The sequence below is a fragment of the Saccopteryx bilineata genome, chromosome 2 (genome assembly GCF_036850765.1).
Source record: "Saccopteryx bilineata isolate mSacBil1 chromosome 2, mSacBil1_pri_phased_curated, whole genome shotgun sequence".
In the NCBI taxonomy this organism is placed as follows: Eukaryota; Metazoa; Chordata; class Mammalia; order Chiroptera; family Emballonuridae; genus Saccopteryx; species Saccopteryx bilineata.
In genome coordinates, this window is record NC_089491.1 from 284,471,773 (window position 1) to 284,488,048 (window position 16,276).

At 37.5% G+C, this 16,276-nt stretch overlaps 1 protein-coding gene across 2 annotated transcripts in view; it reads left to right on the forward strand.

The window, feature by feature from the left end:
- RABGAP1L (RAB GTPase activating protein 1 like) overlaps positions 1 to 16,276 on the forward strand; it is a 603,348-nt gene that overhangs the window by 49,628 nt on the left and 537,444 nt on the right. For both annotated transcript variants that reach the window (XM_066261195.1, XM_066261196.1), the window contains exons 2-4: positions 9,528 to 9,717; positions 11,061 to 11,253; positions 14,955 to 15,165. In XM_066261195.1, the coding sequence (XP_066117292.1) occupies positions 9,580 to 9,717; positions 11,061 to 11,253; positions 14,955 to 15,165 (542 nt within the window). In that variant the 5' untranslated portion in view covers positions 9,528 to 9,579. The remainder of the gene's footprint in view (positions 1 to 9,527; positions 9,718 to 11,060; positions 11,254 to 14,954; positions 15,166 to 16,276) is intronic.

Here is a 16,276-nt window from a genome sequence, read left to right on the forward strand (position 1 = left end):
TCTGTCCACCTGGGGCTGTTGCTCTGTTTATTGGCAACTGAGCTATTTTAGCACCTGAGGCAAGGCCATAGATCTATCCTCAGTGCCTGGGGCCAGCTTGCTCCAGCTGAGCCATGGCTGTGGGAGGAGAAGAGAGAGACAGGGAAAGAGAGAAGGAAGAAGAGGAGGTGTGCCCTGACCGGGAATCAAATCCGGGACATCCACAAACTGGGCTGATGCTCTACCACTGAGCAAACTGGCCAGGACCTTCTTCTTTTTTTAAACCCAAAATCCTTTTGATGTTTACTTGAAGTTTGGTTTTAGGTAGGGGTCAAATTTAACTTTTTCCCTAGTAGTTAGCTGGTTGTCTTATCTTTATTTTTATTTTATTTTTTTGCATTTTTCTGAAGCTGGAAACAGGGAGAGACAGTCAGACAGACTCCCGCATGCGCCCGACTGGGATCCACCCAGCACGCCCACCATGGGGCGATGCTCTGCCCATCCTGGGCGTCGCCATGTTGCAACCAGAGCCACTCTAGCGCCTGAGGCAGAGGCCACAGAGCCATCCCCAGTGCCCGGGCCATCTTTGCTCCAATGGAGCCTTGGCTGCAGGAGGGGAAGAGAGAGACAGAGAGGAAGGCGCGGCGGAGGGGTGGAGAAGCAAATGGGCGCTTCTCCTGTGTGCCCTGGCCGGGAATCGAACCCGGGTCCTCTGTACGCTAGGCCGACGCTCTACCGCTGAGCCAACCGGCCAGGGCCTCTTATCATCTTTATTGAATAATCTCTCCTTCTATTAACATTTTGAATAAACTTGACCTTTCACCAATGCTTTGTAACATGTCACTTTTATTCTGTACTAAATTCTTGCTCATACTAATAGGTAGGATCTTGAATTCTCTATTCAGTTTCTTTGATTTTCCTGTGATTTCTTATATTAGCATCACATAATATCAATTAATCTATCTTCTACTATCTGGTAATATACCTTTTACCCTCCCCCACATTTTCTTGATTATTTCCCCTCTATATTTTCTTCTAGATGTTGATATTACCTTATATTACCTAGTAATATGGGTCAGGTGTTGTACATGTATTAATACATGCAACCCTTATAACAGCCCAATGATGTTGGTGCTTTATCACGATTTTACACATGCAAAATTGAGATGGAGATAGTTTTAATATTTATATTAAGGTCACATTAAGCTAAGGAACCAGAATTCAAACTTTGGCAGTCTGGCGTTAGAACTCATGCCCTTAAACACCATCCTATAGCTTAGATTAATTTGTCAGGTTTCACAAAACTTCTTTTTAAAATTTCGATGGAATTAAGATTGAACCTGTAAATCAGTTGCGGAGAACTGACATCTTCATACACAGATATATTTATAAAACAAGTGACGTGTTGAAGTTTTAGAGCTTAGAAATCTTGGACATCACCTAGTCCAACCCCTTATTTTTCAGATAAAGAAACCAATGTGTTCATAGAAGTGAGATGCCTTTCCTATAGACACATTGGACCAGAAAGAACTCAAGGTTTTTAACTGAGTTATGTGCTTTATACAGTATCACACAGTATACTAAGTATTACCACGTGATGATCCATTCATCACAAATCTTTGATTTTATTATACCAGCAGAGGAAGGGGGCTACAGTTATGTGGACCCTGTAGTGTATTCTGTCATATGGTAGATTTTTTCCCCTCTTGAACGTATACCTGTACCCACTGGGCACAGAGCTGATTATTAGTCTTATTTTATATATATATATATATATATATATATATATATATGCTAAATTTATAAAATATTATATATATTATTATATAAGCTGAATTTATACGACTCTGAATTGTAGATGTCAGTCCTTGGTTTTCTAGGCAACAAGTGACTATATCATGTATAATTGTATATAATGTTATCAACCTTACTCTTGAACTGATTGCATATGTAATTATAGCAGGAAAACCAAGAGAAAAATACAGAGTTAAAGTTAATACTCGTTGAAAAGTTATGACTATATTTATTTTTAAAATATTTTAAACATATTTATTGCCTTAGAGTTATTACTGACTAGGCTTTTCTAAACTACAGTGTAAGGCATGGGTCCAAATTTTACACACTGAATATACATAGAATTGAATATTAGTGTTAGAAGGGTGGACTGTTGAAGTACATTTTAATTAGTGGACTATAAATAATTTTAGAAACCACTGAATATATTTAGGTAATAAAGAACTGTATCAATATCTCTGTGAGAGATTGACTTGTTGCTCTGTTAGCTTTTTCTGATTTTTATTTAAAGATAGTGTAATAATGCTGAAGAAATTTAAAAATAGTAGATCACTTAATTAGTCAGCTATTGCTGTGGTAATGCTGCATAACAATGGTGAAACCTTTGCTGGCTTGCAACAATATATCTTTAGTTTCTTAACTCATGGTTCTCTGAGGCTGTGAGTGAGGCTCTATTTCTGGCTGTGGGTTAAATTCTGGTTTTCTTTACGTTGCATTTGCTTCCACTGGCTTGCTGGGACACATTCTTCTCTTGGTCTTCTCAAGAAACCAAGCCAAATAACTTAAGCAAATTTAAAGTCTCTTCTTGGGTTTTATTTATTGATACTCTGTGGCTAAGCCCGGAATGATTTGGGCAGGAAAATATTTTGCCCCACTTACTCTCAAGGAAAGTATTAGAAAGTCACACGGCGAGGGGCACAAATGTACAATTTTGGAATAGAGAGGGAGTAAAAAATTGGTCAAAATATCCTGATCTACCACAGTTACTTATAAATCTCACCATCCTAATACAAATTTTATATTTATTGATATTTATTTATTTATTTTTGTATTTTTCTTAAGTGAGAAGTGGGGAGACAGAGAGACAGACTCCCGCATATGCCCGACCAGGATCAACCTGGCAAGCCCACCAGGAGATGATGCTTTGCCCATCTAGGGCGTTACTCTGTTTTTACCGGAGCCATTCTTGCACCTGAGGCAGAGGCCATGGAGCCATCCTCGCACCTGAGGCAGAGGCCATGGAGCCATCCTCAGCGCCTGGGCCAACTTTAGCTCCAGTGAATGCTTGGCTGCTGGAGGGGATGAAAGAGATAGAGAGAAAAGAGGGGGAAGGGTGGATAAGCAGATGGGCGCTTCTCCTGTGTGCCCTGGCCGGGAATTGAATCGGGACTTCCACACACAGGGCCAACACTCTACCCTGAACCAACCAGTCAGGGCCTCTAATATAGATTTTTAAATACAATTATTTTCCTGTATTACATTTTATTTTTATGACATGGGAATATTTTGTAGCAATTATTATAATGTGCTTACCATTTTTAATTTCTTTTTTGTCCTTTGCTGGCTTCCTCTTTTGGTTATAAAACATTCTTCTATTGTCTTTTAAACATTCTTTGACTGTAAATACTGCTGGTATTATTTTGTTTTTGTATCTGTAATTGTTTCAAGTACTTCATTTCTCTACTTTTTCTTTCAGTACTCCCACTGTACTATTTATCTGGGAAATTATTGTCAGCATTCAGATATTTTCTTTTTCCTTTATGTAGATTTTTATTTACATACATACTATATGAAACCAAATGGCCATGTGCAACCTATTAAAATATAGCTTATATGTTTTTTTGCTAGCATATTAGTATATTAGGGCTCATTAAGCTTCATTTGACAGAAACTCAATTTAAATTAGCTTATGCAAAATATAATTTATTAGAAGGGATCTTTTATAGAATTAAGGGAAGAATGGATTTACCAAGACCAAGGATAGAAACAAATGGAGCTAGGCCACAGGAATAACTCAAAGTGGTAGGACTCAAGTAAGACTCTCTTGCTTGTCTGTGTTTAGAATTGACTTCTCTCCCTCCCTACATACTAGCATTCTTCAGATGGGGAAGAGATGGCCACCAGAAATTCCCAGTTTATGTCTTAAAAGGTTCTGCTGTTAGAGGGACACTGTCATGATGAACTCTTTGATCATCAGTCCAAAAATCTTAGGAACTAGGTTTAATTAGTCTAGTTTGGATTTTGTGTTTACTTTTGAATCTCTTTGGCTATGGTGTTGAGGTTTCTATAATATCCATGTGGGTTGAGTAGAAGGAACCCTTATACTCAGAAAAGGTTTAGTAATTATTTCTGGACAAATAAAAATAGGTGTCTACAAAAGCAATGTGAATTAATAAGATCCTTTTGTGCCCTTTTCTGGAGCAGGGACATACTTGCATATGTATGTGTATACCTTGTATGTGTATACCTTTTGGTATGGCTCTCGCTTGAAAGTAGTGGGTGGATGGCCTGGTTAGTAAAAGGACGTCATGGTAGTTTCCTTCAGGGCTGGCTTAGCTCTTCAGAGCACAGAAGAATTATGGTTGGTACATGCCATTCTAAGTTATTCCTGCCTAATTTCTTACTATAAATTAAAAGTATTTCCTGTTTCCATCTTTGTAATGAGTTTGCTATAGTCATCCTAATTCTCCTGCCTGTATCCTCCCCCAGCTGACCAAATTTTGACTTATACTCATTTTTTTCAGTTTTTTATTTTAGTTCAAGAGCCACTTGAAAATGAGTAGGTGCAAACATGTAATATAAAAGCAAGAAGCAGACTAATCACATTTGGCACAGAGAGAAATTGGACCATGTGCACCACGATTTTATCTTCTCAATGTGTTCAGTTACTTTGGGAAGAAGATAGCTTTCAGTTAGACTTTGCTGAATGTGGTTATACTGTTTCTAGTAAATGTGAAAATTGTAGTTTTAGGCATCCAAGTGAGGTGCTAATTCAGATACCATTTTGCTCATTTGACAAAAATGATGTGGCATTAGAGCAAGAATTAAAAGGAATTTAGCTTGTTAAAATTGCTACAGGGATGGGATATAGAAGCAATTTAATTCAACCAAAAGTACTTACTGAGCTTCTTTGGGTTCAGAGCCAGGAGAAGGCGATGAGTAGAAGAAATGTATATCAGATTTTGGGTAGCACTGATAAGTTTTTTGTCCCTTATTCTCATATACCTTTAAAATGCCATAAAAAATGTTTATGCCTAGACTATGGTTCCCAGTATTTTTTTATGTAATATTTGAAGAGATATAAAAATCCTTTGTCAGATTTTTCATTCTAATTTTTAGATTGCAATAGCAGAGTATTTTAAATGCCTTTAAAAGCAGTTTTGCTTCTATGCACTGCTCTGCTTTGGTTACTTAGTTGAAATGGATGTATTAATCTTGATTTCACAGAACAGCGATCTCCATTTGTAAAAGACCTCTGGAAATCTAATTTGAATCGAGCAACTGTTAATATTTACTAACATCCTAATTCAGAGTTAAATTTCAAATTACTTATTACTTATCAAGAATGCTTTGGGGGAAGAGACAGAGAAGTTCTAAGGAGGAAAGGTGTGAAGGTCTGGTGTGCATAGTGATGTTCTGTTGAGGCACATACCAGCCTTAGGTCTCAGTAGATGAGAGGAGGTGGTATTATACAGTGTGGGTCAGAGCATTACTCTGAAGTCAGATGAGACCACCTGGCTTGAATCCTGGCTTCACATTTGCTATTGGTGAGAACTTTCAACTGAAGGTGTTTTAAGAACAATTTGTTCCACAAATTGATTATCTACTAGGAACTTTTAGGTACTGTGCTAGGCATGGAATATTACCTGGAGTAGTCTCTGGTAAACAAAACAGAGTTGGGATTGGGGAGGGGGCTTCTTATATAGCCTTAGCATTGAGGCAGCCTCAGACTTCTCTGCCATCTTTTCCATATCTCCTCCTACTCTCACCCATACTCATTATGATCTAGCTATCATGGCCTCCTTTCTGTTCCTCAGTAAACCTTTTCTCACATCAAATTCTTTCTCCCTTACTCATTCCTTTTTTTTTTTTTAAAGCACGTGAGCATGAGATGGACAGAAAGGAACAGAGATAAGAAATATCAACTCATAGTTGCGGCACTTTAATTATTCATTGATTGCTTATCATACGTGCCTTGACCAGAGAGCTCCAGTTGAGCCTGCGACTCCTTGCTCAAGCCTGTGACCTTGGGCCTAAGCCAGTGACCTTGGGCTTTAAGCCGTGACCTTTGGGCTCAAGCCAGAGACCATGGGGTCATGTCTGTGATCCCATGCTCAAGCTGGCAACCCTGCACTCAAGTTCATGAGCCTGCGCTCAAGCTGGATGAACCCATGCTCAAGCTGGTGACCTTAGGGTTTTGAACCTGGGTCCTGAGCATCCCAGGTTAACACTCTATCCACTGTGCCATCACCTGGTCAGATCCTTACCCATTCTTATTAAGCCCAAATGTCACCTGGATTCATATTTTCTCCTGCCTTCTCATTAACTTCTGTACTACTTATTCCACTATGTGATCCTGATTTATTTTCTAATATATTATTTATCTCTCCCATAAGAATGTTAGCTTTAGGTACACCAGGACTACATTGGTCTTACTCCTCATTTAGTCTTCAGTTCCCATTATAGTTTCTAGCACATAGTAGGGACTTAATTCAATATTTGTTGAATGAGTGAACAAAAACTAATACCAGTCAGTCATATGAAGGTAGGAAGCAAGAGCTAAGACTCTAAAGTGGCATTGAACTTTCTGTGATTTTTTTTTTTCTTAGAGAGAGACAGACAGGAAGGGGGAAAGATGAGAAGCATCAATGGCACCGTAGTTGTTTATTAATTGCTTTCTCATATGTGCTTGGACCAGGGGGCTTCAGCTGAGCCAGTGACCTCTTGCTCAAGCCAGCGACCTTGGGCTTCAAGCCAGTGACCTTGGAGTCATGTCTATGATCCCACGCTCAAGCTGGTGACCCTGTGCTCAAGCTAGTGTGTCTCTGCTCAAGCCTGATGAACCTGCGCTCAAGCCAGCGACCTTGGGCTTCAAGCCAGTGTCCTTGGGGTCATGTCTGTGATCCCACGCTCAAGCTGGTGAGCCTCTGCTCAAGCTGTATGAGCCCATGCTCAGGCTGGATGAGCCCACACTCAAGCCAGTGACCTCAGGGTTTTGTACATGGGTCTTCAATGTCTCTGGCCAGTACTCTAACTACTGTGCCACTGCCTGATCAGGCCGAACGTTCTGTGATTAAAGAGCTGAAATGATAAAGTGATGGATACAAGAATGTGTTGGGCCTTGTAAGTCCTCTCAAGGAGTTTGGATTTTGTCTGGATTTTAGTGAAAATATTTTAGTCTCGAGTTATCATGTAATCCAGTGTATTTTCCAGAAGTGTTCTTTGGCAGCTCTGTGAAGAGTAGATTAGGGAGGAGAAGACTGGAGGAAGAAGATGGTTTAGGAGACTTTTTATAGTAGACGAGAATGTTGCTTGGATTAGACTAGTACAATGGACAGCTGAAGACGGATAGATGTAGGGTTTTTAGAGGTGGGGCTGACATGATGATGAGAGGAATGAAGAAGTAGAGTGAGTCAATGATGAGACTTAGATTTCTTATTTGAGCAACTTGGTAGAAAGTGGAGTTATTTACTGAAATGGGGAATCTGAACGAGGAACAAGTTTGGAGGAAACATTAGGAATTCCATTTGGGTCACATTTATGTTTCCGGCAAGAATTCCACGTGGAGCCCTGGCTAGATAGCTTGGTTGGTTAGAGCATCATCCTGGAGCACAGAGGTTGCCAGTTTGATCCCTGGTCAGGACACATACAGGAACAGATTAATGTTCCTGTCTCTCTCCCCTCTCTCCCTTCCTGTCTCTAAAATCAATAAAAAAATAAACATTAAAAAGAAAAAAAGGAATTTCATATGGAAATATTAAATAGCCAGACTCCAAATCAGGAATTTAGAGGAGATATTTGGGTTAGGATAGAATTTTGGGACACTGTCAGTGTATAGATGGCATTTAAACCCATGACAATGAGAGATATTACTTAGCACATGTGGCAAGGAATCAGAAAAAAGCTCAGGACCTGAATGAACTTGGGGACTTTCTAATATGTAGATGTCAAGTAGAGGAGTAGCAGCCATAAAGGACTCAGAGAAGGATTGGCCATACAGAGAACACCTGGAAGGGGGGGGTGTCTTGGCAATCAAGGATTCTTGGGGCCATCCAGAAATGTAAAGACATGACTTCTAACACATACTGCGTTTTCAAAACTATGTAACATGCAAAATGAGAAAAACTTTGAGAGGACAGATGCATGTGCTTGAATGGTTTTAAGAAGGAAGAATATTAACATGTCTAACAAATAAATGATGACTAGCTTATGACACTAGCCTAGGAATATAATTATTCTTTATTTTTGTGTTAGTACAAAATTTGATTTTTGATAAAGTTGGGAAATATAATTAGATTTTTAAAGTGTAACTTCAAGCTGGAAGTGTGTGTATGTGTGTGTATGTATATATGTGAATAATGCTGTTAGTGCCACTTAATGGCAGAATGGGATATTGCATTCTATGTTTTTATGTATATGCTTCCATGAGCAAAGTAACCAAATTAGAAGAACATTTCGTGGGGAATTTTAGGCATAGATCAGCAGACCTACCATAGTTAAAAGGTCCTGTCCTCTTTAGTCTCGATCTCCTTGTCCTACGCCTCTATCACATTCCTTTTTGGTCACTGAGCAGCTGGTGTATATATGGTCCATTTTGGGGCTTTCAGGTTTCAGCTCAGATATTTCCTTTCCTACCACTTTTCTTACAGTTGTCCCTATGTTTCTTACAGCTAAGACTAAGCTGCTCTTTTCACACTAACCTCTTTTATTATCTTCATAGCTGTTAGAGTGATTTGGAATTCCTTATTTTATTGCTTGGTTTCTCACTAGATATCAGCTCCCCCAGAGCAGGCAACTTGTCTGGCTGTTCACTCATGTGACTCCAGCACTGAGAACAGTGTCTGTTATCTCGTATTCATGTTGAGTTAAAGTTAATTGTGTGAATATTGAGAGAATGTTGAGTTTCTTTGGTGTAAAGTAGAGACCTATCTAGAAAACAGAATTACACGGTATTTGATTATTTGCTACATGAATGCAGTGTGAAAGCTTTGATTACTCCCCCCCGCCCTGGCTGATAAGTGGTGCTGTGTCTGGAAAAGAAAAGATATATGGCTGAGGGTGTGAATTGTATATTAGTTACTGAGTTTTAGTGACATAAAAATATTTTAATGTACTATATATATGTGGTCTAAATAGAGATATTTAGATTTAATTATAAAAATAATTTCAGTGAATGTATATATTTTTGTGTGTGTGAATTTATGGATACTTATGCTTAATTATTTCCTTTATTAAAAAGAACAAAGACAGTATTTCTAGGTGAAAAATAGAGTCAAACAGTAGTAAATCTGTTTAGTTGAGATACGGGCAGGTTTGTGTTGTTTTTCAGGGAACAATTTGGTTCTTTTAGTCTGGAAACTCAGGGTGAAGAGAGTACATTTCCATTATGTGGCCAGTCCAAGAGGGTAGCTTCCCTAGTTTTGAGATAATTATCTAGTGAGCATAATTCTTCTTTATGTGAACCATTGTTAAAGGCCCAGGATTGATCAGTTTGTGTTTTTATTCAATAGTTGTTTTTTCTTTTTTTCCCCTAGTCCCTGTGGTTTCAACCAGGTGGATGTGGGAAGAGACGTTTGCAGAACTGAAATGGAGGTCAGAGCTTCATTACAGAAGGTTACTGGGTCATCGGATTCTGTGGCTACACTGAACAGTGAAGAATTTGTTTTGGTTCCTCAGAATGCAGATGATACTTCTACAAAAGATGAAGAAAAACCTGAACTGAAGGTAGTTTTTCTTTTCTAAAAATGATACTATTTTAAATTATGGGTTTTTTAAACTAGGTGAAAAGAGAGGTATAAAATCCAAAGGTTTTTTTCAGGTATTGACCATGAGGTTGGAATCAATGTTTGGCTCATCTAGAAGCTCATTATTTGGTTTGTATATTTTTGAAGGGTTTTTTTTTTTTGCTTTTTTCTATTTATCTTTTAATTTAGAATTTAGAAAGAAGGAATAGAAGGGGAGAAAGAAAAAGGATAATTGGGAATTAGTCTTAATGGTTAAATCTTACATAAATTTAATTTATCTGGATATTTTTGTCTTTCTTACTGTTGGGTTAAAGTTATGTTTTACTTCCACTACGGAGACTTTTATTTATGATTTTAAATCAACTGGTAACATTCTAGTGTGTGGTTTAACAGTTGATTTGTCTAAATATTTTTAAGTATATTTCTTATACTTTTAGTTGTTTTTATTTGGATATGCTCCTTTTTTGGATTCATTTTTGTGTTGCCTTTCAAGAACCAAACAAATTCAAGTATACATGCATGAGAATTGCATATCCATCCTAGAAATGGGAATAGAGAAATTAGTCAAAAAGTGCTACATACTATTTAAACCATGGCATCAAAGGTATACTACTATATAAATCTAATAAAATTATATAAAAATAAGATTATTAAATACCCATTTTACATTATGTTGAAGATATATAGTTTTATAACTTTATTAAAATAATAAATTATTTTATTTAAATGTCTATTTAAATAAACAACTATTTAAGTTTCTTTGAATATCTATTTATTATTGTGTTTAATTTAAGATGTTTATTTACTTAGATTTTCTGTCTTCTTTTAAGAAAAACATGCATTAACTTAAATGCAAGGAAATTAGCATTTCTTCTTGGCAGCTAGCAAGCAAAATTTGTAAAGAAATGAGAAATATGTATGTACTATAAGAAATATGACCTTTTAAATGATCTTCCCAGTAGACACTATTTAAACTTATCCATTTTTCCCTTTAAAACACATCCATTTAAAATTACTTGGTTCTGGAGTGTGTTCCAAAAAAATAAAGAGAGAGAGAACAAAAAAGGAAATCTCTGTAAACAAGTTCTTAGATCAGATGTAGTTGGAAACTGCCTAAAGTGTTTTCTAAGGAATCCTTTTCTGAAACTAATAATCCTCTAAATTAGCTATTTTTATAATTCAGGGTTTTGTATTATATCTAGTGAAATTAGGTACAACTAGATAAATTCTTGATTGTTTTAATTTCTTCTAGAAATGAAATATTTTCTTTCAGCTTCAGAACCATAATATAATTGAAATAGAACTGTCTTGCTTTGTCTGTAGATAGTTTCTAATGGTGATGAGCAACTGGAAAAAGCCATGGAAGAGATTTTGAGAGATTCTGAGAAAGGGCAAAGCAGTCTTCTTGTTGATCGTCAAAGCTCCAGTGAGATTTCAGACCATTCATTTGGAGATGTTTCAGTCAGCCAAACAAATAAGCCATCTCTTCAGTTAATTTTGGATCCATCAAATACAGGTACCATACTAAATTTGTAGAGACTATAAGAGAAATGGGATAAAGTGGTAATCAAAATTTAAAAGTCCGGTTAGCTTTGGATTTAACATCAGAGCCACCAGCCTTCCAGTGCTGGTTGAGAGCTCTCATTGGTTCTTATGTTTCTGTCTCTCAACCTGTGAAATCAGTTTCAGTGTTCTTTGAGAACAGGGTCTGTGTCTGGGTCTTCATTTTACCCCGAGTACTTGGCACACAGTAGGCCCTCAATTTTACTGAACAAATAAACAAATTCTTGGGTCTCAGAAAAGTGTATTGGAGACCATCTTTTATATGGTATGCCTTTATACTCAGTTTGACTACAGCTATTTCATGTTATAATTTGTGAAAACGCTAAGTAAAATACCATTATCAACTCCATTAGTGTATTAAATAATCCATCACAAATGAGTGTGATTTATTCTAGGAATACCAGCTTATAAATAAAAATGGTTTTGGGTGCAAGAAAAGTCAAACCAAACCAAATCCAATTCCTGCTTCAGCTGGTTAAACACTATAGATGAGGTTTGAGTGGGATGTTGGTAGTGTTTCTTTGTAAACTATTTAGTTTTGATCTTTTCCATGTCACTTTTTTCTTTAACAGGCTTCCTTTATGGATAAAAAGTAGTTAATAGCAGAAATTGAAAAGTAAGGCCAGGTGATTTGTTCATGCCTGGTGGCAGACAGACTGTTCTTTTACCCATTGCACAAAAGTATTTTACTCTGATTGGACCAAGTGCACTGTTTTCTAGTGGTCAGGGGGATGACATAAACTTATAGGTGTAGGCCTTGCTTGCATTCAGACCCCTTGTTAAGTCCCTCTCACAAAGGAGATGAGATATCCTGAATTGACTTAGGGAACTCATGGTGCATTTCTGAGTGTTGGTGATAGGGTAAGTATAGGCCAGAGTGCTACACAGTAGGGTCATGATAGCCCTAACATTTATTCCTAGTGAACCAAATATTTAAATGTGAAAAATAAAGAAGAAAATATGAGAGAATATTTCTGTGGTTGTCAGGGTTGGAAAACCCAAACCAGAAAGGCAAAGGTGGTTATATATTTCAATACATAAAAACTTAAATCTTCTGAATGGGAAAGGTACCTTAAGAAATATGGTCAAAAGATAGGCTAGGAAAAGAAATTTGCACTGTGTTGGGGGAAGAACACCCCATAGTTTGGTGATCACTATAAAGACTCAGTGGTCTCAGCATATAAGTCATATATATAAAATTAAAAACACAAAGTTGGAAACAAACCTTGCAATTAATTTTTGTTCTTGATTGAATGAACATGAGAGATTATATTAGTTATTGTGCTTTGCTTTATCTTTTGACTTTCTTAAACTCCTACCCCTACCAAAAAACTCAGCACATACTGATATCAACAGTCATATAATTGTTATTTTTTGGTAATATAGTAATAGAAGGGAAGAAATATCTTTTATATTTTAATGTAGCTCTGAGGGGTGGTTGGAATCAACTATCTTTTGCTTTGTCTTAGATAATATGATTTTCATTCTTGAACATATTTGATAGGGACCATGTATTGTGTACCACTGTGTATTCTCAACCCCAATTACACTAAATACATTTTAAAAATCGTATCTTTTGCTGAACTCAGTGGATGAGAAGAATTTTCTTTGTTTTAAAAGTAAGTTTTCACAATTCTTGTCTAGTTATATATTTTTATTTTCAATTTTAATGAAAAGGCATGCTGTGTTATAGTCTGAATGTTTGTGTCCTCCCCAAAATTTGTATGTTGAAACCCTAACCCACAGGTGATGGTATTGGGAGGTGGAGCCTTTGGGAGGTGATTGGGTTATGAGGACAGAGCCCTTATGATTAGGATTAGTGCCCTTATAAGAGACTCCTGGAGAGCTACCTTGTCTCTTTCTTTGAAAATCATCTAGATAATTATTTTCTCTGAGTACTTTTACAATGTTATTCTACTGTCTTCTTGTCTCTATAGTTTCTGATAAGAAATCTGTAGTCCTTTGAGTCACTACTTGTTCCTCTATTTGCTGTTTTTCTCTGTTTACTTTCAATATTTTTCATTATCTTTGCTTTCAGCCTAATTTTGTATAGCGTGATTATGGGTGATGGGAAGAGCTGGAGACTAGCTGAATGTGGGTTGTATGTGGGGATGGGGAGAGTTTTCTATTACTTGATATCTATAGACAGACAGTCTCTAATCACAATTGGGCCTTTGCTACATTCTGTGCTTAGAATTAAAGTGAACAATTTTTGTTTCTGTTTAAAGAAACTTAATGGTGTGGGTGTGTGTGTGGAAGAATCAGGAGAAGCAAATGTAGGATTATTCATCAAAATAATTATTTTGAGGAAAATATTTCTGTTGGATGGAATACTTACCTAGTTCATAGAAGCAGCAAACCAGGAACAAAGTAAGAAGCTCACCTTTTGTTATTACTGGTTTGAGACATTAACTTTTTTTTTTGTCACAGAGACAGAGAGAGGGACAGATAGGGACAGACAGGAAGGGAGAGAGATGAGAAGCATCAATTCTTCGTTGTGGCTCCTTAGTCTCCTTAGTTGTTCAATGATTGCTTTCTCATATGTGCCTTGACTGGGGGGCTACAGCAGAGCGAGTGACCCCTTGCTCAAGCCAGCGACCATGGGGTCATGTCAGTGATCCCCCACTCAAGCAAGCGAACCTGCTCTCAAGTTGATGAGCCCTGGCTCAAGCTGGATGAGCTCACACTCATGCTGGCGATCTCAGGGTCTTGACCCTGGGTCCTTCATGTCCCAGTCTGACACTCCATCCACTGCGCCACTGCCTGGTCAGGCAAGAGATATTAACTTCTTAACATCATTTACCTTTGCTTAGGAAAGTAGATTGATGGTTAAATTTGGTGAAATGCAGGATATTTATAGCCAAGAGAAACTTTTTAACTGATTTTAGTTTTATTTAATCCTCATTATTTTTAGCTTAATTCACACTCTCTTTAATGTAGGTTTTTCTCCTTATTGTTCTATATCATTTGAACTCCATAGTTTTATTAAAGCTTAGTGTTTTATCTTTTCTTCTAAAAAGTTATAGCTAGGTAAGATAATACTTTGAGAGATTTGGAAGTTTAAAATAGCCAATTCTGGAACTCTGATTTAAGTTGAAGGATAAACATTCTTTTTTTTTTTTTTTTTTTTTTTTTTTCCTGAAGCTGGAAACAGGGAGAGACAGTCAGACAGACTCCCGCATGCGCCCGACCGGGATCCACCCGGCACGCCCACCAGGGGGCGATGCTCTGCCCATCCTGGGCATCGCCATGTTGCGACCCTCCTGGGTGTCGCCATATTGCGACCAGAGCCACTCTAGCGCCTGGGGCAGAGGCCACAGAGCCATCCCCAGCGCCTGGGCCATCTTTTGCTCCAATGGAGCCTTGGCTGCGGGAGGGGAAGAGAGAGACAGAGAGGAAGGCATGGCGGAGGGGTGGAGAAGCAAATGGGCGCTTCTCCTGTGTGCCCTGGCCGGGAATCGAACCCGGGTCCTCCGCACGCTAGGCCGACGCTCTACCGCTGAGCCAACCGGCCAGGGCCGAGGATAAACATTCAAAGCAATAAAAACACAGACCTAAATTTTGTTTGCAATTTTTTTTTGTTTTTAGGAAATAGGCAAAATTATACTGTGAAATATTATAATAACTTTTGAATATTTCTTTTTTTTTCTTCAGAAATTTCTGCACCCAGACCATCTTCTCCAAGTGGATTACCTGAAGAAGATAGTGTTTTATTTAACAAACTGACCTACTTAGGATGTATGAAGGTTTCCTCCCCACGTAATGAAGTGGAGGCTTTACGGGCAATGGCAACTATGAAATCTTCTAGTCAGTACCCCTTTCCTGTTACTCTGTATGTGCCCAATGTTCCAGAAGGTTCTGTGAGGTGAGCTCTGATCCCCTCCCCACCTTAGACGTATTGCAGATTTTGGGTGATGGTGTTATTATATCATAAATCAGGCCTAGGACTTATTGTTAATTGACATGTACTCTGTAGACATGCAAAGTAAACATGTTTAGGCTTAGATTGTATTTCTTATTTGCAAGGGGAACTTGCAAAATAATGCTTAGAATAGTATAAAGGGAAATATAATTGTAAAATATCTATAATTTCCATTTCTCTGTTCTGAAGAAGTATAAAAACCTGCCTTCACCTTGTCATATAATAGTGGTTCAGAAAACTGGAGTGAGCCTTAGGTTATAAGCTGTTTACATTCAGACTGGAAAGAAGCAAAATGGCTTTTTCTCTTACAAGTGATAAGGAATAGTAGTTAATGTCGTCTGAACCGTGAATTTCTTCACACGTAAATCAGATGCTATTTTCTGGCATTCAGCCCTCCAGTGGCCTTCAGTCACATTTGTGATTATATTCTTTCTCTCACTGGGTCTTTTTTTCTTCAGAGCACTTTTTCTTGACTTGACACTATATTATATACTATTTATTTGCTTATTTATTTATTGTCTACCTTCTCACTAGATATAAACTTCATTGAAGCAGATTATTTGTATTTTTCCTGCTGTAACTTCAGTGTCTAGAGAAGTATCTGGTTCAGGTCTTCAGGAAATATTTGCTGAATGAACAAATAAGTGTACTAGGTCTAGGAAATTAGGTTGACTGTGTCCTGAACCTATGGTACTCCCTGAAGGCTGATTTAATCTTTTCAAACCCTTTTTGATTTGTCTCAATCTCTAAAGTTCAGAATGTGAGAAAACGTTAGTTAAGTTCTAAGTTCCAAAATAATAGCAATATAAATTATAAGGCTTTGGTAATAAATGTTTTGAATTTTTTAGGAAATGGTTTTGTAGATTCATGGCTTGTACAGTATCTCTTAAAAATGTTAGAATACCTTTTAATGTTATCCATTTAGTTTCAAAGTGCCAAACACACTAACAAAAACTTAAGTGTTTTGACTTGCCTCTTTGTTTTTTTTGTTTTTTTTTGTATTTTTCTGAAGCTGGAAACGGGGAGAGACAGTCAGACAGACTCCCGCATGCGC